This window comes from Anolis carolinensis, chromosome 1 (assembly GCF_035594765.1).
Source record: "Anolis carolinensis isolate JA03-04 chromosome 1, rAnoCar3.1.pri, whole genome shotgun sequence".
Classification (NCBI taxonomy): domain Eukaryota; kingdom Metazoa; phylum Chordata; class Lepidosauria; order Squamata; family Dactyloidae; genus Anolis; species Anolis carolinensis.
Window position 1 is genome coordinate 22237177 of NC_085841.1, and position 24085 is coordinate 22261261.

Sequence of the window (24085 nt, forward strand, 5' to 3'; positions counted from 1 at the left end):
TGGATGATATGTTTTACCTCCAGTCTTAGAAGTAGTATGCTTTTTGATACCAAAAGCTGGGGAACAGGAGCAGGAGGGTGCTTTTGTCCTACTTGTAGACTTCAGAGAGCGTCTTCTTGGGCACCCTATGCTGGCCTAGATAGTCCTTTGATCTCATCTGGTGCAGCTCTTCTTATGGACTTACCTGCCCTTGTAAAACCTATTTGAAAGTAGCTTCACGCAACCAGTGAAAATAATCTCTCTGTTCCTTTCAGACTTTCTAAGTCTGCTATGTCTCTTTGATGCATTATCTCCAGCCTTGTTTTTTCTTTGTCACAGCTGCTTTGAGGATGAAACTTGCACGCAGAGTAGGAAAGGTAAACTCTTCTTCAAAACAACTGGAGTGGATGAAGTGGATGGGCTGTGGCTCAAAGAAAGCTTTCTCTGACCTCAGTTCCTATCTTGTGGTTTTTGTTGTGTTGTGAAGTGGGTGGGGGTTTATCAAGGCAAAGAGCATCTTCAGTACAGCCCACCCAACACTGTCTTTGCCTCTCAATTCCTTTATAACATGTATCTTTGCTGCAAGTAATGGTATGTGACTATCTAGAAAACAGGAATTGAAAAAATACATTAAGACCTATTTATCCACAGGATATATGTTCCCAGCTAGACCATGGTTACCTGAAAATGTGGTTATAACAAAATGCCATTGAATCACTTCCATTTAGACCTCATTATACCTAGAGTTATGGAGGAAGTATACCATAGAATTACCTGGAGGGCATAGCAAATTTCTAGAGACTATTTTTAACCTGAGAAGTCAAGTTGAAGATATGTGTCCTGCAGTTATGGGGGGTCTTACTGTATATACCAGGCATGTTAGGAATGGTGGGAGTTGAAGTTCAAAACACCTGGAGGACTGAAGTTTGCACATGCCTGGTACATACCATTATACTTTATAGAGGTCATATAAAAGAACAGGCAGAAATGGTTAAATGCTGTGTAAATACCAAGATAATAATTATATTGAAACTAACGCACACTGAAGGTATGGGATTCTGTGATGGAGAGGGTACCTTCTACCTTCGCAGGAATATGGCAAGGGGGTTCCAGGGCTCAAGGCAGCTAACAACCACACACTTGATCAATTAAAAGCAAAGTGAACACAAAAATTAAAAAAGCAATCAAATAGTACTGTGTGTGTTCGGTTAAAATTAAATTAAAATAGAATAAATACAATTTAAAATGCATTTTTAAACACACAATCCTCCCCAAAAATTCCACCCACAACCTCCTCTTATCCTTTCCCAAATCCCTTTACATTTGTGGGTTTGACTTTCATAGAATGGTTATTCATGGATTTGATTAATATGGTCTCTAGGTCCTAGAGTGTGACTTTATAGTCAACTTTATTCAGTCATGCTGAAGGACTTGGAAGATTTTTAGAGAGAACATCTTCATAGGCATTTCTAAATCCTCCAGTGAGATTTTATAGTCAGTTTCCAGTGGAAGTTGACCATAAGAGTCATGCTCTATGGACACCGTTCGACAGACTTTGGTCATAAAATAGCACTGGAGGACCTAGAGATTCCTAGAGCAGTGTTCTCTCTAGTGAAAAAGCCTTATTTTAAAATACTTCTTGGATTTCCCACATTTGTGGAGGTCCTTAGCCTCTAAACCCCACAATGAATGTGAAGGACTGACTGTAAAATCCACAATCATAATTACAATTAAGGACAGGAATTCAAGACAAATCCATACAAGGACTCAATAAATATGATACAAAAAAAAGACAAACCCACACAAGGTCCTAAAAAGAAAAATTAGTGCACTTCTGTGCTTTTTTGAAAATTATTTTCCACATCTTTTGTGAGTCTGGAGTTCTAGACCAACACATCTGGAGATCACAAAGTTGGGACGGTCTGATTGAAACAAACAACCCGATACAAATATTCACATTTTAGCAAAGGAGCACAGCCAAAGTTTGATGTTCCTGTCTTGCATTGCCAATTATAAACGTTGGAATTTTTTTTTGCAGAATTCCAAACCTGTTGGCAGGGAAGATCACAGTAATGGCAAAAGTGCACTTGGTGCTTCAGTGGGCAGTATGAACAGTATATCAACATTTCAAAAACTATAATACAGTGTTACCAGGACAGGAGAATATTATTAGATTGCTTGATGGAAAACTAAGAAATAATGCAGAAAGGGGTATAAGTAACTTACATCAGGCAGCTTTAGTTCTGCTGAGAGAGAGGAAAGGACACAGAGAAATAGCTTTGTTGTTGGGTTTTTTTTTCATTGTTTGTGTACACACTGTACACACCAGCTCCCCCAGTATATGGGAAGTCTCAGAAGATTTTCTTTACTCAATGTACTTCTTTGTAGGAAAATTAATGAAAGCCGTGTTTAGCTCATTTGATCTTTTCTATCTGATACATGCAAGCATGTCAGTAATGAGCCACATTTCTTCAGTGTGTGCAAAGATTTGTATGTGATTTTCTTGTAAAGTATTTTCACATGGCTCTGATGGACTTTTCTACCATAAATTGATTATCTTATTGGAAAAGTAAAATGTCAGAATCACACTACAAAGTAAGGAGATTGAAGTAGTCATCTATTTTCTTCTATCTAAAATAAACTCTGTAGTTCAGAATATCAATCTGGCTGACCAAAATCAGTGAGGTGGTGTCAGTAGTGAACCAGCCAAATTTTAATCAAAGAGTTGGAAGGGATATCAAGGGATATATTTGAAATCTTTTGCCAAAATCGCACTCCTGATATATAGCCATCAAACCTTGGCTAAAAGATCTCTGTCCCTTTGGAAAACAATGTGTTTATTGTTAAAACAGTTATGTTATGGTTACAGTATTGGATTTAGATTTGGAAGATCTAAGTTCAAATCTTTACAGGTCCATGAATTTTAGTAAGTAGATCTGGGCCAGTTAGCTTCTCTCTGGGCGTGTGTCTAATGCACTCCCACATTGGTCTGAGGATAAATAGGGGAAGCGGAGAGTTATAAATACTGCCTTGAATTCAGTGGAGGAAAGGTAAGATATAAATGTAAGTACTGTGAGTGCTGTGGTTTGGTACCAGGATTTCCCAGGGATACCATAATCTATGGATGTTCAAGTCACACTATATATAATGGTGTAGTAAAGTACTGTCTATTTCCTAAAACGCCAGAGATATCAAAAGGATCTGTAAAATTTGGTATACTGTAGCTACATATCAAGGTAGTATTTGGTGTGCAGAGAAATCAAAGTTTGATTTTTGCAATTTTCGTTCCTAAATATTTTTGAGTTGTGGTTGGTTGAATCCATGGCTACAGAGGGCTGAACAGTAATAGTACATTATTCCTAAAGTGCTATTAAAAATCATCTTTCTTGCAATTTAAATATGTTTGGATTGTATCCCCTAGACTAGCAGAAAGAAACTAAATTTGCTTTATCCGCTTATGAGATGGCCTTCCAGATTTTTAAGAGATCTGTTGTTTTGTCGAAGGCTTTCATGGCCAGGATCACAGGGTTGTTGTGTGTCTTTCGGGCTGTGTGGCCATGTTCCAGAAGCATTCTCTCCTGACGTTTCGCCCACATCTATGGCAGGCATCCTCAGAGGTTGTGAGGTATGGAGAAAACTAAGCAAAGAGGTAAATATATATCTGTGGAAAGTCTAGGGTGAGAGAGGTCAGTGTGAATGTGTGTAGTTAATCACTTTAATTAGCATTGAAAAGCTTATCTGCTGTCTTCTTCCTGCCTCTGGGGCATCCTTTGTTTAGAGTCGTTAACTGCCCTAGGTTGTTCAATGTGTTGTCGAAGGCTTTCATGGCCGGGATCACAGGGTTGTTGTATGTCTTTCGGGCTGTGTGGCCATGTTCCAGAAGCATTCTCTCCTGACGTTTCGCCCACATCTATGGCAGGCATCCTCAGAGGTTGTGAGGTATGGATAAACTAAGTAAGGAAAGGAAAGAATATATATCTGTGTCCAAGGTGTGGCAAGAGTCCTTTGTCACTGGGAGCCAGCATTAATGTTTCTGTTAATCACCCTAATTAGCATTGGAGATGTTTTGTCCCTTGCCTGGGGGCATCCTTTGTTCAGTCAAGCCTTCATTGTGTTGGTTCCCATCTACTGTTTTGATTTTGGAGTTTTGTAATACTGGTAGCCAGATTTTGTTCATTTTCATGGTTTCTTCCTTTCTGTTAAAGTTGTCCACATGCTTGTGGATTTCAATGGCTTCTCTGTGTAGTCTGACATGATAGTTGTTGGAATGGTCCAGCATTTTTGTGTTCTCAAATAGTATCCTGTGTCCAGGCTGGTTCATCAAATGCTCTGCTATGGCTGATTTCTCTGGTTGAATTAGTCTGCAGTGCCTTTCATGTTCTTTGACTCTTGTTTGGGCGCTGCGTTTGGTGGTCCCTATGTAGACTTGTCCACAGCTGCATGGTATCCGGTAGACTCCTGCAGAAGAGAGAGGATCCCTCTTGTCCTTCGCTGACCGTAGCATTTGTTGGATTTTCTTCGTGGGTCTGTAGATAGTTTGTAGGTTGTGCTTCTTCATCAGCTTCCCTATGCGGTCAGTAGTTCCCTTGATGTATGGTAAGAACACCTTTCCTCTGGGTGGATCTTTGTCTTGACTCTCATGGCTTGTTCTTGCCCTTGCAGCTCTTCTGATGTCTGTGGTGGAGTATCCATTGGCCTGTAGAGCCCAGTTTAGGTGGTTGAGTTCACCTTGGAGGAGGTGAGGTTCGCAGATTCTTTGTGCACGGTCTGTCAGGGCTTTGATTGTGCTCCTTTTTTGACTTGGGTGATGGTTGGAGTTTTTATGAAGGTATCTATCTGTGTGTGTAGGTTTTCTGTAAACTGTGTGGCCCAATTGTTGATTGGGTTTGCGGATGACCAGAACATCTAGAAATGGCAGTTTTCCTTCCTTTTCTTTTTCCATGGTGAATTGGATGTTTGGGTGGATGCTGTTAAGATGGTCCAGGAACTTGCTGAGTTCTTCCTCTCCATGGCTCCAAATTGTGAAGGTGTCATCTACGTATCTGAACCAAACAGTTGGCTTTTTTGGTGCTGTTTCTAGGGCCTGTTTTTCAAAGTATTCCATATAGAAATTTGCTACTACTGGGCTGAGAGGGCTCCCCATGGCCACTCCATCCTTCTGTTCATAGAATCCAGTGTCCCACTGAAAGTAGCTAGTGGTGAGGCAATGGTGAAACAGGGCTGTGATGTCTTCTGGGAAGTTTTGTTTGATTAGTGTGAGGGTGTCAGCTACTGGGACTTTGGTAAAAAGGGACACCACATCAAAGCTGATCAGGATGTCCTTGGTGCTTAGATTGAGGTTGCTGATCTTTTCTATAAAGTGTGTAGAGTCCTTGATATAATGTGCAGTGAGCCCAATGTGGGTTTGTAGCTGTGTAGCCAGAAATTTTGCCAGGTTGTAAGTCGGCGATCCAATGGCACTTACAATGGGTCTGAGTGGGATGGAGTCCTTGTGGATTTTGGGGAGTCCGTAAAGCCTGGGTGGGAGGGCTTCTGATTTGCACAGCTGTTGGCGTATGTCAAAGTTAATGGAGGAGTTCTTGATTAGAGTGTTAGTTTTTCTGGTGATTTTGTTAGTGGGGTCTTGTTTCAGTTTCTTGTAAATTGTGGGATCTAGAAGTTGTCTGATTTTTTCCTTGTATTGTTTTGTTTCCATGATTACTGTGGCATTCCCCTTGTCAGCTGGAAGAATGATGATTTCAGGATCTGAGTTGAGATCTTTGATGGCCTGTCTTTCTTTTCTCGTTATGTTGCTGGGGGGGAGTTTTGCATTTCTCAGGATCCTTGCTGTTTCCATTCTTACTTCCTCTGCTTCTTCCTCAGGGAGCTGGTAAATTGCTGATTCAACATTGGCAATGATGTTTTCTACTGGGATCCTGGTAGTGGTGACTGCAAAATTTCCTCCTTTTTCTAGAATGGATACTTGGTCTTCAGTGAGTTGTCTGTCTGTCAGGTTGATAATGGTCCGCATAGGGAAGCTGATGAAGAAGCACAACCTACAAACTATCTACAGACCCACGAAGAAAATCCAACAAATGCTACGGTCAGCGAAGGACAAGAGGGATCCTCTCTCTTCTGCAGGAGTCTACCGGATACCATGCAGCTGTGGACAAGTCTACATAGGGACCACCAAACGCAGCGCCCAAACAAGAGTCAAAGAACATGAAAGGCACTGCAGACTAATTCAACCAGAGAAATCAGCCATAGCAGAGCATTTGATGAACCAGCCTGGACACAGGATACTATTTGAGAACACAAAAATGCTGGACCATTCCAACAACTATCATGTCAGACTACACAGAGAAGCCATCGAAATCCACAAGCATGTGGACAACTTTAACAGAAAGGAAGAAACCATGAAAATGAACAAAATCTGGCTACCAGTATTACAAAACTCCAAAATCAAAACAGTAGATGGGAACCAACACAATGAAGGCTTGACTGAACAAAGGATGCCCCCAGGCAAGGGACAAAACATCTCCAATGCTAATTAGGGTGATTAACAGAAACATTAATGCTGGCTCCCAGTGACAAAGGACTCTTGCCACACCTTGGACACAGATATATATTCTTTCCTTTCCTTACTTAGTTTATCCATACCTCACAACCTCTGAGGATGCCTGCCATAGATGTGGGCGAAACGTCAGGAGAGAATGCTTCTGGAACATGGCCACACAGCCCGAAAGACATACAACAACCCTGCCCTAGGTTGATTCATGTCTGGAAATCCTCTGTTTTCATAGTATTGCTTTTTATTTACTGTTCTGATTCTTGAGTTTTTTAATACTGGTAGCCAGATTTTGTTCATTTTCATGGTTTCTTCCTTTCTGTTGAAGTTGTCCACATGCTTGTGGATTTCAATGGCTTCTCTGTGTAGTCTGACATGATAGTTGTTAGAATGGTCCAGCATTTTTGTGTTCTCAAATAGTATTCTGTGTCCAGGCTGGTTCATCAAATGCTCTGCTATGGCTGATTTCTCTGGTTGAATTAGTCTGCAGTGCCTTTCATGTTCTTTGACTCTTGTTTGGGCGCTGCGTTTGGTGGTCCCTATGTAGACTTGTCCACAGCTGCATGGTATCCGGTAGACTCCTGCAGAAGAGAGAGGATCCCTCTTGTCCTTCGCTGACCGTAGCATTTGTTGGATTTTCTTCGTGGGTCTGTAGATAGTTTGTAGGTTGTGCTTCTTCATCAGCTTCCCTATGCGGTCAGTAGTTCCCTTGATGTATGGTAAGAACACCTTTCCTCTGGGTGGATCTTTGTCTTGACTCCCATGGCTTGTTCTTGGCCTTGCAGCTCTTCTGATGTCTGTGGTGGAGTATCCATTGGCCTGTAGAGCCCAGTTTAGGTGGTTGAGTTCACCTTGGAGGAGGTGAGGTTCGCAGATTCTTTGTGCACGGTCTGTCAGGGCTTTGATTGTGCTCCTTTTTTGACTTGGGTGTTGGTTGGAGTTTTTATGAAGGTATCTATCTGTGTGAGTACGGTCAGCGAAGGACAAGAGGGATCCTCTCTCTTCTGCAGGAGTCTACCGGATACCATGCAGCTGTGGACAAGTCTACATAGGGACCACCAAACGCAGCGCCCAAACAAGAGTCAAAGAACATGAAAGGCACTGCAGACTAATTCAACCAGAGAAATCAGCCATAGCAGAGCATTTGATGAACCAGCCTGGACACAGAATACTATTTGAGAACACAAAAATGCTGGACCATTCTAACAACTATCATGTCAGACTACACAGAGAAGCCATTGAAATCCACAAGCATGTGGACAACTTCAACAGAAAGGAAGAAACCATGAAAATGAACAAAATCTGGCTACCAGTATTAAAAAACTCAAGAATCAGAACAGTAAATAAAAAGCAATACTATGAAAACAGAGGATTTCCAGACATGAATCAACCTAGGGCAGTTAACGACTCTAAACAAAGGATGCCCCAGAGGCAGGAAGAAGACAGCAGATAAGCTTTTCAATGCTAATTAAAGTGATTAACTACACACATTCACACTGACCTCTCTCACCCTAGACTTTCCACAGATATATATTTACCTCTTTGCTTAGTTTTCTCCATACCTCACAACCTCTGAGGATGCCTGCCATAGATGTGGGCGAAACGTCAGGAGAGAATGCTTCTGGAACATGGCCACACAGCCCGAAAGACACACAACAACCCTGAGATCTGTTGTTTATTTTCATTGGGCTAAACCTATACAGATCTTTTAACCTTTTCTCCTAGAACACATTATTCATCTTTTTTTGCACTCCTTTGACTGTATTCCTATTCTTATTGATCTGTTTTAAATTCGGCACAGTATCACTCCATGTCAGGTTTCACCAAAACAGAACAGTGCAGTGCATTCAGGGTTTTTTGTTAAACGGACTGTACATTTCTAGGCACAAAAACTAGAAATATAGAGAATCAACAGCACAAATAAAATGAGTGCTTTTGTTTTTGAAAAAACACTGAAGGACCGTCCTCAAAGGTTTTGAGAAACAGATGCCGTCATGCTACATTTCAGTGGCTCTTCTTTGTAATGCCATGCTCCCAAAACATAGAATCCAGACTTGTGAACCCCCTGCTGACTGCTAACATTGTCTTAAAAGCTAGCTAGGGCCCATGCAGGGATTAGTGCATTGTGGACTTAAGTACACTTCTGCATTGTGTGGAGAACTGAGGCGTCTTCCTTGAGAATAGGTCACTTGGACATCCCTGCATGGGAGTGTTGAACAGTTTTCCTTCCTTTTTTATTGCTAAGGGCAGCGAGCCACAACAGTCTGAGTCTCTCTGTTCTACAAAGGATCGCAGCTCGGGCTACCTGGATCCAGTCCATTATGAACCAATGCCCATCCCATTCTGTTGCTGAAATTCAAAGGATGCTTTGGAGGGAATGTATCAGCTACTGCACTCTTGTGGATTTGCCTGATGTACTATGGCTCATTGCAGCAGCAGAAAAGAAATAGAAACTCAATTAGTGCTCCCCATAGGCTTGCCATCTTTAAGTCGTTCACACAGTTTTATCCCATACCCAAAATCCAATACAGCCTAGCTATAATTTGCAAACTGGAAGCATAAAGTTTTGGAAGTCTGTCCACTTACAACATGAGGGACGTGAAGCTTTTGTTCCAGTTCAATTGTTACCAACAACAACCATTCCTTGTGCTGCCTGGGTGGGTTGATAAACGGTTAAAGTCCAAAACCTCTGTTGTAGTGACTGTTTGCAAAGATGTATTGAGATAATGCCTATGAATTGCTGGAACGTTTGCAGAAATGCTATTATTATCCCTATTATTTAGCACAGTTATTCTCAATCTTTGTTTTTTCACATTTTGGACCAGCAGCCTCAGCCAGCTTGACCAGTGACAAGCGATTTTGGGATCTGAAGCACAAAGCAGGTGGAAAACCAAAGTTAAGAGCCACTGGTTTAGGATCAATGCCGATTACAGTATGATCTGTGGGAGTGATATATGCAGTTTCATTTATCCACATCCTACAAACAGTGTCCTCTTTGGGCATTTTCCAATGGCTTGGAGTAATCAGCTTGTTCAGTGAAGCAGAACCTCTTACATCTGAATTAAGACCAGATTACCAAAAAAGGTCAATTTGTAATTATTTTCTGAATAAACTGCACTGTTAACCTAAGTGTGGTAAATTCATGCCAATGTAAGTTATGTATACTATGTTCCTTGTTCCTAAACAGTGACTGAAAAGGGTGCTAACATGGCACTGCCCCACCAGTTTTTCCAAAAAGTTTAACTTTCTTCTAGGAAAAAAATTGCAAAATGTCCCACTTGCCTCACAGCTTCAGAATTTATGGAAACGTTGACTATATATCCTGAAGGTGCTGCAAAGGGCTTGAAACATCATAGTCCCTGATGGCTTTGGGGGGAAGTGTGTGTGTGTCTGAGTTGTAGTTCACATATAGTAACATTTCCAAGTACAGATGCAGTAAGCACTTAAACGCTGCTCATTTTTTGAGCTTGTGAGGCTGAGCCCTTTGTGAGTGTCTCTTTAGGGTGGCTCTTCTTGTGTATGTTACTTCGAGGTGACGTCCTCAGCCGATAGATCCCTTTGCATGTCCCATTGACCCCCCTGTGGTATGTCAGGCTGCTGGTTGTCTGGCTCTCTGTATGTGCCACTCGTTCCCTGACAAATGGAGCAGCTGTACGGTCCCTCCCTGGAAGCAAGAGGCTGGAATGCCTTGCGACAGGTGGGAGAAGGGGGGCAATACTTTGCAGGCTGCGGAGCTGCCGTCTTCTTTTGCTGACTTGTATAGCTACGTTCTTCCATTTACCTCTTTTTCTTCGTCTGTGTATAACCTGAAGTTGAATCATAGAATTGGAAGGAACCCCAAGAACCATCCCGTCCAAACACCTGCCATGAAGTAATATACAACCAAAGCACTTCCGATTGATTGTCGTCCACCCTCTATTTGAAAACCTCTAGATAAGAAGATTCCACAGAACTTCTAAGCAGCATACTCCGCTGTCAGACAGCCTTTACCAACAGGAAATTCTTCCTTGGAAGGGCACTGCACACTTCATCTCTGTGGCTTAACGTGCTACTTGCCACACAGAATAGAAGGATATAGGAAGCATTCAAAATTAAAGTACAGTAGAGTCTCACTTATCCAAGGTTCTGGATTCTCCAATGCATTTTTGTAGTCAATGTTTTTTAATATATCATGATATTTTGGTGCTAGATTAGTAAATACAGTAATTACTGTATAGCATTAATGTGTAATGAACTACTTTTTCTGTCAAATTTATTGTATAACATGATGTTTTGGTGCTTAATTTGTAAAATCATAACCTATTTTGAGGCTTCTTCTTAATCTCTCCTTATTATCCAACATATTTGCTTATCCAATGTTCTGCCGGCCCGTTTATGTTGGATAAGTGAGACTCCACTGTATATTAAAATCTCTTCGGGTTTGTTACCATGTTTTGCTCTTCTGCTGAGAACAGCTGCCATGCAAACAGTCAACACTCCCATAAAGTAGTTCTTTTAAGACTCCTTTATTTCCCCATTGGGTTATTTTCTCTGGATCTGGGCCCTTTCTGGAATGCTCCCAGATTTGCTTGGTTTTTAACCTCTCAAACCACAAATAGGGACTTTACAATGGAACTTGGAATGTTGTTTCCAAGACTGGATCTACACTGACCATGTAATGCAGTTTCAAACTACATTATATGGCAATCTAGATCCAGCCCAATCCTGTGTTGTATCTATTTATCTTCCTATCTTCTAATTCACAGGTTTTCATCAACCATTCTTCTTGCATCACCATAAGTGATTTCTTCTACCTCTAAGCATATACAGTTCTTGTTGCAGTCATCATATTTTCTCCCCATTTCAGCTTTCCGGCAGAGCACCCACGGCATCCAGATGACCTCCATCAAAAAGAGGCACACTCCGGACGATGAGCATTTCCCCAAATTTTATTTCTGAATAAAAATTAGAAATTATTCATGCCTAACATTCATTCCTAACAAATAAAGCTCTGGTCCCATCTTAAGTTTAACCTTCTGAGTACCTTTCAGCATCACATTTATTAGAGCCCAATATTTTTAGGCCTTTTTACAAGACCAGGATATATGATAAAATGTCCCAATGTTGTGCACACATTTCCAACATTTGTTAGAGCTGCTCTTACGCTCTTTGAGCATGCTTTACATGTTTAATTGCATTCAGTATTTTAATGTAAGAGAGAGATGTGATTCTGGTGAGCTCCTATGCTTAAGTTGGGTTGTAAAATTTTTGTTGCTGCCTGTTGAGCAGTAGGATATCCAGATGAATCTGTTAATTTGAAATAGGGTAGACCCAGTGATGGTATGTTAAATTATCCATTTGATTTAGGACAGAGTTTAAATCAAATTAAATGTAGCCTATTATACAGGATGAGGAAGGAATATTGGAGAGTGTCAGGAAAGGAGTAAGATTTGGGAAAGGGGTAAGAATTTTTCTATCAAAAGTATCCATTTTCTTCTTGTACTGGTTTAATTACAGTTGAGTTTTTTTCCAAAATGTTTGAGACCGGAAGTATTTTGAATATCATATTTTTTGTCAGATTTTGTTATACCTGCATTTGGATGAACTGGGACCCAAGTCTAAATGTGAAACGGGACTCACTGAACACAAAATTCATTCATGTTTCATATACCACCTGGAAGCGTAAAGGTTATTTTATACACAGTGTTTTTGTGTCTGAAACAAACTTTTTGTACATTGAGCCACTTTCTCAGCCACCCACGTGGAATATTTCAGATTTCTGAGTATTTTGGATTCCAGAATTCTGGATAAGGGATGTTCAGTCGATAAAAGGATTTGAGGTGAACTGTTAGAAATTATTCATGCCTAAAGTTCACTGAATGGAGTGTCCCTCATTTCCTCACCCTGTTCCTACAGAGCCAAACCAGCCATTCAGATATTTGACAGGTCACTATAAAGCTGTATTATGCTATTTGCTCACTCTTCTGTGTCTAATACTGGAGACAAAGTTCTGTGAAATCTTAAGGAGCAATAGCCTCGATGCATGGATGTGTTTGCATTAGTTCTTTTCCATGTGATCTACTGCTATTATTAATAAGTTTACTTTAGGTTCACACCGCATCACATGCCTTGCCTTGACAATGCCTACCTTCTCTGTATTGAGGGATGTGCTGCTGGTGGTAGAATGCTTTTTTTTAACAAAATGCAAAAATGAAAGGAAGCTGGCAGACCAAGTATGAACCTAACAGTGATAGCAATCCCAGTGCTCTTTAGTGGTCTTGAGTGGACCCATTTGCTGCTACTTCTCCCCAGTTTTATTCCTCTGTCATACCCCCCTCCTCTTGAGGGCAGTGCTTGGAAAGTCAGTTTTCAAAAGTAGTTTGATTGTGTGTTAGTGCATCTTAGGGTAATCATTTTGAACAGTTTTTTGAAAAACTAGATGATGCATGCAAATAGTGTGGTACATCTAACATGTTGTGGGATTGAGTGTATGTGTGCATGCAGACATCACTCTGAATCAGTTACAATCAATTCTCCGTATCCATGGGTTCTTCATCCATGGATTCAACCAACTTTGGTTTGAAAATATATATTTGAAATAAAATATCCCCAAACAAATCTTGATTTTGCTGTGTCTTGACCTCTGTGCTGATGTGTAAGACATACCCTGCTGTAGCCTCCCACCATTTCAGAGACCCTCAGGCTTTCTCAGATAATCATTCAACTTGTTTACCATCTTATAGAAGGGACACCATTATATAGAATGGGACTTCAGCATCCATGGATGTAAGTATCCACTGTGGGTCCTGGAACCAAAATCCAGTGGATACCGAGGGCTAGTATATGACCAAAGGAAAGCTGGCCCAAGTGGACACAAGTACAAAAGATTTGCAGTGCAATGAGCAGAAACCAGACAGAGTTGAGAGGGATGCAGAGGGACTGCTGTGTTCAACCTGAGCAGCATCTACATTGGCACATGAAGCAATTAACAGACTTGTGGACTGGAGGCCATTTCATCCTTTGCAGTACATGGTCCAAGGATGATAGTGCCATAGTAAATTTGTCTTGTTTTGTAGGTGGTGTATCGTTAAAAGAAATGGAGCTGTTGTGTCTTCAGGTGGGGTGTCTTGGGACTTCTGTTCTAGGTCATGCTTCAATGTAATGCGGAATCAATCCTTACATGCTATGAACGGCGGCAGTTAACCTGCTGTCAAATGTAATGGAAGTGGGACTTGTTTTGTGCAAAGCTCCTCATAAATAAGTCATTGGATGATCTTGTATTCAGAATAACTACAACATACATACTGTTCACAGGGTCATATGGGTAGCTTTTAGTGCTGCATTGTCTCTAGAGGTTTGCAACATTTGACTTGGCTTACTAGCTTCTCCTTGGATATAGTTTGGCCATGTACACTGGTAACCTTTCACTGGGTTAGCATGTAGATGGCGGTGGGCACTGAGCAGTCCTTAAGCAACATGTGGCCCTCCACTTTTGTGTCTTTTGAAGCCCACGTCTAGTACCCTCAAACCCCCCAACTCAGAGCAATTTTGCACCAAAGTAATGCAAAAATTCTCTCAAGAATTTGTGGAAAAATTCAAAAGAATACCTCCACCCTCACTAGCATCCCGGAACCCTATACTATCCCTAAATACCTCTATTTTCCTCTGCAGTTTGTCTCAAAATTGTGACAGTAATTGTACATTTTGACAGGAGCGACAGCACAAAACAGACTTATTTGGGTTTACTGTGGGCTCACAGAGAAGTTGGGGGAAATTGGCCTGGATCCCTTGCATGCTGCCCACTCCTGATTTAGATCAAATATGGCTAGTCCACGTGCCTGTTAGGACTGAATGACTGTCAGAGTTGATTTTTTGAGAAAAATTCTGAACATATACCACTCTGCTAAATTTGAGTGCCACATGATACTGAATTCAGTGTTGAATTTTACAGTCAACACTAGCCACAGCATGTGTTTCCCTCCTGCTAGGATGAGGAAAGCTGGAGCATGGCTAGAGCAAGCAAAGTCCCATTAGCTACTCATGCTTGAATCTCACTTGGGGGTCTTGAGTGAGTAAGTCCTATCAGGCTGGACTACTTCACAGCCCCCACTGGCACAATGTGCTGGCAGGACTGCTGACCGAAAGGTCGGCGGTTCGAATCTGGGGAGCCCCCTTGTGCTGGCAGCACTACTGACCAAAAGGTCGGCTGTTTGAATCCGGGAAGCAAGGTGAGCTCCCGTCTTGTCAGCTCTATCTCCCCATGCGGAGACATGAGTGAAGCCTCTCACATGATGCTAAAACATCAAACATCCAGGTGTCCTGGGCAATGTCCTTGCAGACGGCGAGTTCTCTCTCACAAGAAGCGACTTGCAGTTTCTCAAGTCGCTCCTGACATGAAAAAAACAACAACACTTCACAGCGTTGTTTGGAGGATGAAATGGGAGATGAGGCTTCCAAGTATGTGCACAGCCCTCAACTTCACACAAAAAGGACCAGCTCCGTGGGGCCATTGCTTTTCCCTTCCTCTGTAGCTTTGAGCCACAAGCACTTAGGCTAGTTGTTGAAATTGTAGCCTGTCTTCTCTTCCCAATAAACATAAGTTCAAGTGTGTATACTTAATAATAAGTTACCTCTTCTGCCTTTTCTTTATGGCAGGTTATCTCTTCCCATTTCTAGTATGTAATGTATTGGTGATGGGTAACAGGTGTGTCTTCCTTAGTGCTTAGTCTGCTGCTGCTGCTGCTGAGAGAATGGAAAGTTAGTTCGCCCGACTATGCACCGTTATCACATGCTCATCCTAATTCCATCCACACAGATCTCTGTGCCAGGGCTGGGGAGGAATGGGGGCAGGCGTCTACTGGGCCAGCCCTCCCCTTCTCTTCTCCCCCCACCCCCTTGATGCGTCAAGGAAGGGTGCTTTGGATTGGTCGTGTCTCTCCAAAATGGGCTGCCTTTCCTTTTTTAGATGTTAGTTGAGCTGTGAATTCCTTGGTTTTGGCAGAGTTTCAGGTCAGGAGCCTGGAGAAGCACATGGGAGGGCCGGACTTGCCAGTCTCTCCATGGGGGTGGGCAAAAGGGGGTGGGCAAAAGGACACTGACAACATCGGGGACATTAACCCTTTCCAGGCAGGGAGGCTGGACAGTGGGATGGAGTGAGGAATTCAAGAGCAAAACCTAGTTTTGGAAGGGTGGCGGGGGAAATGCCCACTTCCATTCAATCTATAAAATCCAAGACTTCTATACAGACATAGAAAGGCACATATACATTCATAGATGAGAATCTTTATGTCTATATGTGTACATGTCCCCTGCATTCTACTATGTATATGTACCCTCTTCATTCCAGGGAATTATGTGACATTCCAGATTTTGTTGAACTGTAGCCCTTAAGGACTTTTAATCCAACCACGTCGGGAGGAGCACTATATAAATAAACATATTTATATAGTGTTATCACTATATATGGTGTGTTGCAAGTAAAAAGAACAACAAAACATTTCCTGCCCCTCTGTCTGACAATCTAATTAAGACATGCCACAAAAAGAAACGAGGACAATGGTGTGGGAGGGGATTAAGTCCAATAGACACTGCTGCTGCTTCTTCCCTGTGAGGACAAGGCAGTGGCAGTTGGCATGGAGGGACAGCTTTTCATGGAGAGACAGTGGCAGTTGGCATGGAGGGACATGCCTTGAATGCATGGATCTTTGCCTGTCACTTCATCTCTCCCCTGAGGTCGGAGTAGTGGCAGATGGGATAGATAGAAGACCATATCTGCTTTGAGGCTTTGGCAGAATGGGGCTCCACCTGCCTTTTTTTTCTCTCCCCCCAAGGCCAAGACAGTGGCAGTTGGGATGGAGGTAGATCCTTTCATCTATACCTGGGCTAGGTGTGATGGAGCTGTACCAGTTTCTTCTTTTCCTTCCAAGTTAGGGCTGTGGTGGTTGGGATTTCATCTGCTCCTAGATGTAATATAGCTATCTATGCCTGCTTTTTCTCTTCTCTTGTTCCGAGGACACTGACAGTTGGCACTTGTTTCCCTTCTCACCCATTCTAGTGTGACCAAGAAGCCAAACCAGGAGAAGGCTGTTCTTCAGTGACTTAGTTGCAGGCTAAGCCCTCATTCAGATAACATCCAGAAATGCACTCTTTTATCTTCTCACATTTAAGTAAATGATTATTGCTCACTCTGAAGAGAGAGGGTCAAGAGTATAGAAAGGTCACTCTTTTGGATTATAACTCCCAGAATGTTCCTGCTGGTGTCTGAGAGCTGGGAGTTACCGTCCAAAAGCCACTTTTCTACTTTCTAATAAATCATTTTGGTGCTTTAGACAAAGAACAAGGAGAGACCTCCTACTACCCAACTCCATTTCTACATACAGAAGCAAATTGGACTGGCATATACGTTTTACCTAAGATACTGGCTATATTGGCCAGTTTCAACTCTGGCATCTAGAGGCTGTAGCACATGCAAGACAGCTGGCCACACAGGTCTCTCATTCAGCACAGGAGAATTGCTGGGGATGTTTCTGAAGGAATTGTATTGTTGCTCAAAGCAGCTATCCCACTGTGCCTGATGGAGTTCCTTGGGAAGTGGTGAAGAGGGCACATCCGAGCTAAACCGTTTTTCCTCTCGCCTTTGTAATGCTTCAGGTTCTTTTCAATGCAAAAATGCAATTTGTGAATATAGTACTCCCCCCCCCCCCCTTCCCTGTATCTACAGGAGGAGAATATGTACCAAGACCCATGTGGATACCTGGAAATATGCAGAAGAGAAAGCTGAGAGGAGACATGATGGCCATGTATAAATATGAGAAGTCATAGGGAGGAGGGAGTAGGCTTGTTATCTGCTACCTGGAGATTAGGACGCGGAACAATGGGTTCAAACAACAGGAAAGGAGATTCTACCTGAACATTAGGAAGAACTTCCTCACTGTGAGAGCTGTTCGGTAGTGGAACTCTCTGCCCCAGAGTGTGATGGAGGCTCCTTCTTTGGAGGTTTTTAAGCAGAGTCTGAAAGGCCATCTGTCGGGGGTACTTTGAATGCAATTTTCCTGCTTTTGGCAGGGGGTGGACTGGATGGCCTACGAGGTCTCTTCCAACTCTACGATTCTATGAATATTACTAAACCGTATATTTTGATGATACTTGGGTCAGAAGCTTACCATAGAACTGCACTGGAGGACCTTGAGGGACCTATAAACTCTCAGGGGAGATGAATTTTTGGGAGAATAGATAGGTGAAACCATGAATGTGACCCATGGAATTAAGGCAGAGTACTTACATGCACCCATGGATGCATTTACCCAAGTGTTTTGAGACAAAGGATGAAAGTGACTGAGAAATATGTAGTTGTAATGCTGTGAAAATCTGTTTTGTCAGATACTCAGTGTTCTGGTGTTTTATGCGATGATTTGAGATCAGTGAATAAAATGAAGGGACATCAAGTTGTTTCAGATTTGCTCTCTTTTATCTCATCTCTGGAAGTCTGGAAAGATACATTTAGGGTTTGTTTGTTTTTTTTGCCTTGTGGCTAAAAAACTCACATTTACTATGATGGCTTTTTAGGAGGAATATCAGACTCACCTCCAAGGTAGATTACAAAGTCCTATTTTTCTGTAAGAAAGTAAAACAAAAACTACGTATTCTTTCTTTAAGCAGCAACCTGGTGGCCTCCCATGAATTAGAATTCAGATGGATTCTTGTATTATTGTGTAACCTTTGATATCCTCCATTCTTGACATTGAATGATTGATATGGCTAGAATGGCACAACTCATAAGGATGCTGATCATGGTGTTTCTGATTTCCCTGGGTATTTCTGGCAGCATGTCTGTTCTGAACACGATTAACTTTGGACAGCAGCCATTTCTAGTAGCAGGTTCTTTGCAAACAGAAGATGTCCACTCTCTTTTTCTCCGAACACATTAAAAAAGTTTGGATATAAAAGTGTTCATACAAGTGGGCATGTACCTTAGTACATATTTTAGGTGTGATAGATCTGAGTTCAGTCTATACCATTGATATGTAGGGCTATACACTCCAATTGTCCCTTTTTGGCAGTGAAAACTCTGATTAATCCATTAGTGTCCCAGTTTCTTCTCTCGCTTGTCTTCTTTGTCCTCAGATTATTTCAGTTGCTGAAAAGTGAGTTCAGGGATGCAAAAATGCAATAAGACATCACCCTCATCCACGGGAATAGGTTCCTGGCTAGGCCCTGATTGCCTGAAACTGGCTATGACTGAACATCATTTAAAAACATGATTTCTTGTCCTGGAATGTCAGATTTCCTCTGGAAGAATTAGCAAATTCCTAGCGAGAATACCTTTCTAGAAAACTCTAGGTTCTCCAAGGCAACTCTAGACCATTTGTGGGAAATACACTATAGAATTGTTTGAAGGACCTAGCAAATTTCTAGAGAGACCATTCCCCCAGGCATAGGTAAGTGAAACTGTGGATATGGATTCCACAGTTATAGGGATTTTCCTGTAATTTGCACTTAGTCAGTTGAACAGGAGGAAGAGGATATATTGGAAAGACATTTTACCCTTCCTAAACTCAGAAATTCCAGATTTTTCTGGTTACAATAGCAACTTTATGTATCCTTCCCCAATTAATAACATTTTCTTCTTGTTGCCTGGTTACGTGCTTTTGACCAGAGAGTATTTTGGTCTTCATATGAGAAATCTTAGATGGTATATAGGAGGTCTAGGAGAAGATCCTGTCTGAAATTCTGGAGAGATATTGTTGGAAGTCAGGATTGTCAATACTAAGGTAGCTGGACAAGGATTTTAGTATAATGCAGTTTCCTGTGTTTCTTGTATAATGCCTTCCAGGATATTAGCTCTTGAAATTACTATGTTCTGTGTTTGGGGTCCTCTGTGCTAAATGAATAAAAAGAGAAGAATTAGGAGATTAAGTTTACTGAACAGTTGTGGTTGCAGAGTTGGGGAATCTTTGGCCATTGTACTATTTCGGATTTCGTTTTCCGGAACTCACTTCTAATATGGCCAGTAAGGAATTATGGGAATTGCAACTACGTATACACATCAGAAGAGCCAAAAGTTCCTGAATCTGGAATGAGGTCTGATGGAGTTTTTTGTACGACATTAACATTGCTGCTTCCAAGCAAGTTTGGTGGGAAGACGGACGGTGATAGAAGTGAGTTGAGCCTAAATTTTAGGTAAAAGCATACCTATTCCAGGCTGAAGGACTTGCTTGTAAAGTTCAACCCCCTCCCCACCCCTCCCACCGCTGTTGACATTTAAAAACAATATTGAAATCACTGTAGGGTCTTAGTGGGATGAGACAGCTATATTCTGTGTTGGCCCATTGTGGATTATCCCACTTAAGCAGAAGCCAAGAGTCAATTCTTCAGGTCTGGAAGCTGCTGATATCCCATGAAACTGGAAGTGGTTAGACCAGGCATGGGTATACTTCGGCCCTCTAGGTGTTTTGGACTTCAACTCCCACAGTTCCTAGCAGCCTACCAGGAATTGTGGGAGTTGAAGTCCAAGACACCTGGAGGACTAAAGTTTGTCTATGCCTGGGTTAGATATTTACTTCTGATTTGTTGTTGTTGTGGGAATGAGGAGAAAAGGAAAGAATTTCAGCCAATGTTTTTCTGCAGTGGGGTCTGGAAGGAGGCCAAGGTCAGCAAAAAAGGTAATTGTGGCGGCATGTAACCCATGAGCCACATATTCCGCACATCAGGAGTAGAAATTCACTGGGAGGGCAGTAGCCGTGGTCTAGGAAAAGGCAACCAGGATTTTCCTGAGACTACCCATACTGTTGAATTCAGTGGCAAATGCACCAAGTTGGTAAAAGGGAGCTAGGGAATATTGCTGTTAAGATGATTAAATGTATCATGGGCCATAGTTTTTATTTGTCAGACAGTGATGCTCCCCTACCTCTGTGCCAACAGGGTCATTGGTCGGAGGAAGGAGCGGCAGGCAGTCCAAGCCAGGATACACACACCACAGACCAGAATCCTCCTGGTTCTGGAGATCAGGTGAAACCTGGGGACCAATTCCATGCTTCGACTTGCTATTGCATTTCAAAATATACTCCCATTACCTTGTTCGGTTGAGTTTATAATGGAGATAAGTCATGAGGTCTTCCTTCTGTCATTTCTAGACCATTCCTTTGCATGCTTTCTCTCTACTCCAGGTACTTCTTATCTCTTCAGCTGTAGGGAGTGGGGAGGGCTTGACCTTAAACGCATTTGGGTTTATTGGTTCATACTAATTTCCCTGATCTCTGTTGCCCACACTTTTTGCCTGCTTTCTTTATTAAGTATTTTGCAGATCAATTGGGTCATTGTGGTATGAATCCTCTTAAAGAAAGTCATCTGGTACTTTTGGTTTTGGTTAGGGGTTGGGAATTTATGACTGGCAATCATTGGCTCTTCTAGCCTGCATAACGATGAAGTTAGAGAGGAACTTGACAATATTTGTAGGGTCACAGAATCTGTACCTCTGATTTGGGTGGAAATTGATCTTCCTTGTCTTCACCCCTTAGATTTGATTTCTGGTGGGTGATGGAAAGGGTGTTTTGGTTGTGGGAACAGACCAGATTTCAGCTTGGCTGGGCTCTCTTCTCACTTCTCCTTCTCTTACAGGATTCTCTGAAGCCCGCGTTCACAGTTACCAACCTGCCGGGCACAACATCGACCATCCAAACAGCACCCACCACCCCCACTTCCATGCAGGTCAGCAGCGGCCCCTCGTTCCCCATCACCAACTACCTAGCGCCAGTCTCTGCCAGTATCAGCCCCAACGCAGTCACCAGTGCCAATGGGACAGTGCTGAAAACCACTGGATCCAGTGCAGTGGCATCTGGAGGACTCATGCAGATACCTACTGGCTTCACGCTCATGTCAGGTGAGTCTTTCTTCCTACCAACTTTACTTTTTCCTGGATTCTCCCTGTGGATCCCTCTGTTATGCTGTGGGCATGCCTGAACACACTTTTTCTTTATACGTAAGGCGAGAAGTGGATGCCGAGACTGCATTCTCTTGAGTGTGGTTAGTTCAGAAGGGAGCATGCCTAAGGTCAGGGTCCTTTGAAAGGTTATTTGGAGCCTTAGGAGTGCAGAAAGTTCATTGGAAACTGGAACAGTGTTGTCCCTGCTGCAAGCCACAGCCTAACTGGGTTCCTGTTGCAAAGAGGTGAGCTTTCTCAACCTCTTCCACACTCGCCAGTTTTCTGGTTGTAAGAATTGTAGGGCTCAGGGATGGGACCTGGAGCTGGGGCAGCCCAATCCCTCCTCTTCCTCCTAAATAAAAGACCTCTAGTTGAAGGACTGGGAGGAAATGGCCTAATCTGAGGGCGGCTGGAGTTTGTTTTTTGATTTTTAAAGAGCTGGCCCTGATAAAAGCCTTTTGTTTTTCCCCCCTCCTTCTGGCAGGTGCTCCACTCCCTCCTGTGACCCCTACCATTCCTTTCACTCAGTTACAGCCACATTCGCTGGCCCTCTCTGGCCAGCAGGCCCAGGTGGCAGTTGCAGGCACACCTGGACAGCTGCAGCAAGCACAACAGACACTCTTCCGATTTCCAGCCGCAGCCGGAGGGCAGATTGTTTCTCTGACAGGTCAGGAGCATGCCACATCTCTGCTTGCTTGAGGAGATTGGCAAACGGGAGGGGGGTGCACCTTTCAAGGGCAGCAGGTTAAACTGTGTGCAGAATTTGTCTGGCTTGGAGCGTTTTCCTAAGAGCATGCACAGAAAGTGGAGTGACACTTCTCACGAGGGTCAGGTGAAGTTATGTTGTTTCTCATTGGTGTGTTTTATTTCTTACCCGCCTCTTCTTGTGGCAGGTTATAATAAATAATAATAATAATAATAATAGCTTTATCTATACTCAACCCCATCTCCCAAAAAGGGATTCAGAGTGGCTTACAACCATGAAATAAAACATATTAGATTTTTGTTTCGTGCCAGGAGCGACTTGAAAAACTGCAAGTTGTTTCTGGTGTGAGAGAATTCAGCATCTGCAAGGACGCTGCCCAGGGGACGCCTGGATGTTTGATGTTTTACCATCCTTCTGGGAGGTTTCTCTCATGTCCCCGCATGGTGAGTTGGAGCTGACAGAAGGAGCTCACCCACTCTACCCAGATTCGAACGACCTGTTGGTCAGCAGTCCTGCTGGGACAAGGGTTTGACCCATTGCACCACTGGAGGCTCAAAAAATAAATAATTAAATAATAATAATAATAATAATAATAATAATACAGTACTTTATTTATACTCCGCCCCGTTTCCCAAAAAAGGGACTTGGAACAGCTTACAACCATGTAATAAAATGTCTTAGATAATATAAAATAAACAAAATTCATGACATATAAAATTAATGCAAAACACCAACCTGAGTCCCATCGGGGAGAGAGGGCGAGTTAAAAAATATTATTATTATTATTATTATTATTATTATTATTATTATTATTATTATTATTATTACCATCAATAACCAATTATTATATAAGTATAGTTACAGTATATTTACGCATAATTATTACACATAGTTACACATAACCATTGTAAACATCTTTTTGGAGCAAATAAAGCATTGCATGATCAAATGATATGGATTTTAGGATTGGAGGAACAGTGGACACAATCCTTCACTGGCTTGGATGGTGGGCAATCCTTTTTCAGTACAGTATTCCCTCACTTATCGTTGCGGTTAGGTTCCAGGAGCACCCACAATAAGTGAAAATCCGGGAAGTAGGGACACTATATTTATTTTAATATTTATACATTATTTTAGCAGTTAAACACTATTTTAAGTCTTTATCAACCAATTGTATGTTGATAAATCGCCGCCTCCTCCTCCTGTTGCCGCTTGGGCTCCTTTTCTCTCCTTTTGGCTTCTCCTTCCTTCCTTAGGCTGTAAACTGTAATTTTTTATGATTTATAATAGTCTTTTAGAGTTTATTGAAAAACTGCAAAACAGCGAATCCACTAAAAGTGAACTGTGAAGTAGTGAGGGAACACTGTATTTAAAAAGGAAAACATACATCTCATATCCGTTCTGAGGCAAGGGCTAATGAGTAATGAAGTCTATTTGATTTTGTTGTAGCAGCAATGTATTGTCCCATTGAACCTCCAGAAATAATGTCAGTAGGAATGTTGCTTTTGGAGTTAGCTTACAGTTAAAATATGAATAGCAATCTAAGGAAGGTTGAAGACAGATGTGAACAATACACGTTGAGTCTCCCTTATCCCAAATGCCCGGCACCAGAAGTCTTCTGGATTTTGGATTTCTTTGGATTTTGGAGTCCCTGTATTTACTTACATATGTGTAGATAATGAGATATCTCAGAGATGGGACCCAAATCTAAACACAACATTCTTTTATGTTTCCTGTACACATAGTTATTTTTATACAATATTTTAAATAATTTTGTGCATGAAACAAGGTTTATGTACTTTGAACCATCAGGAAGCAAAGGTGTCGCTATCTCAGCCATCAATGTGGACAATTAGGATTTTTTGGACTATTTCAAATTTTGGAATTCCAGATAAGGAATGCTCAACTTGTATCTGCACTTCTTATGCTGAAAAACATTTGCTGTGTGGTTTCT

The 24085-nt window shown here is 42.0% G+C and overlaps 1 protein-coding gene across 4 annotated transcripts in view; it reads left to right on the forward strand.

Annotated features, from left to right (window-relative positions):
• The window catches only part of srf (serum response factor), a 92599-nt gene that overhangs the window by 36499 nt on the left and 32015 nt on the right, over positions 1 to 24085 (forward strand). The window contains exons 3-5 of one of the 4 annotated variants that reach the window (XM_016991762.2): positions 20426 to 20512; positions 21122 to 21383; positions 21910 to 22092. In XM_016991762.2, the coding sequence (XP_016847251.2) occupies positions 20426 to 20512; positions 21122 to 21383; positions 21910 to 22092 (532 nt within the window). The remainder of the gene's footprint in view (positions 1 to 20425; positions 20513 to 21121; positions 21384 to 21909; positions 22093 to 24085) is intronic. The other 3 variants (XM_016991764.2, XM_016991763.2, XM_008104910.2) reach the window with 3 other exon arrangements.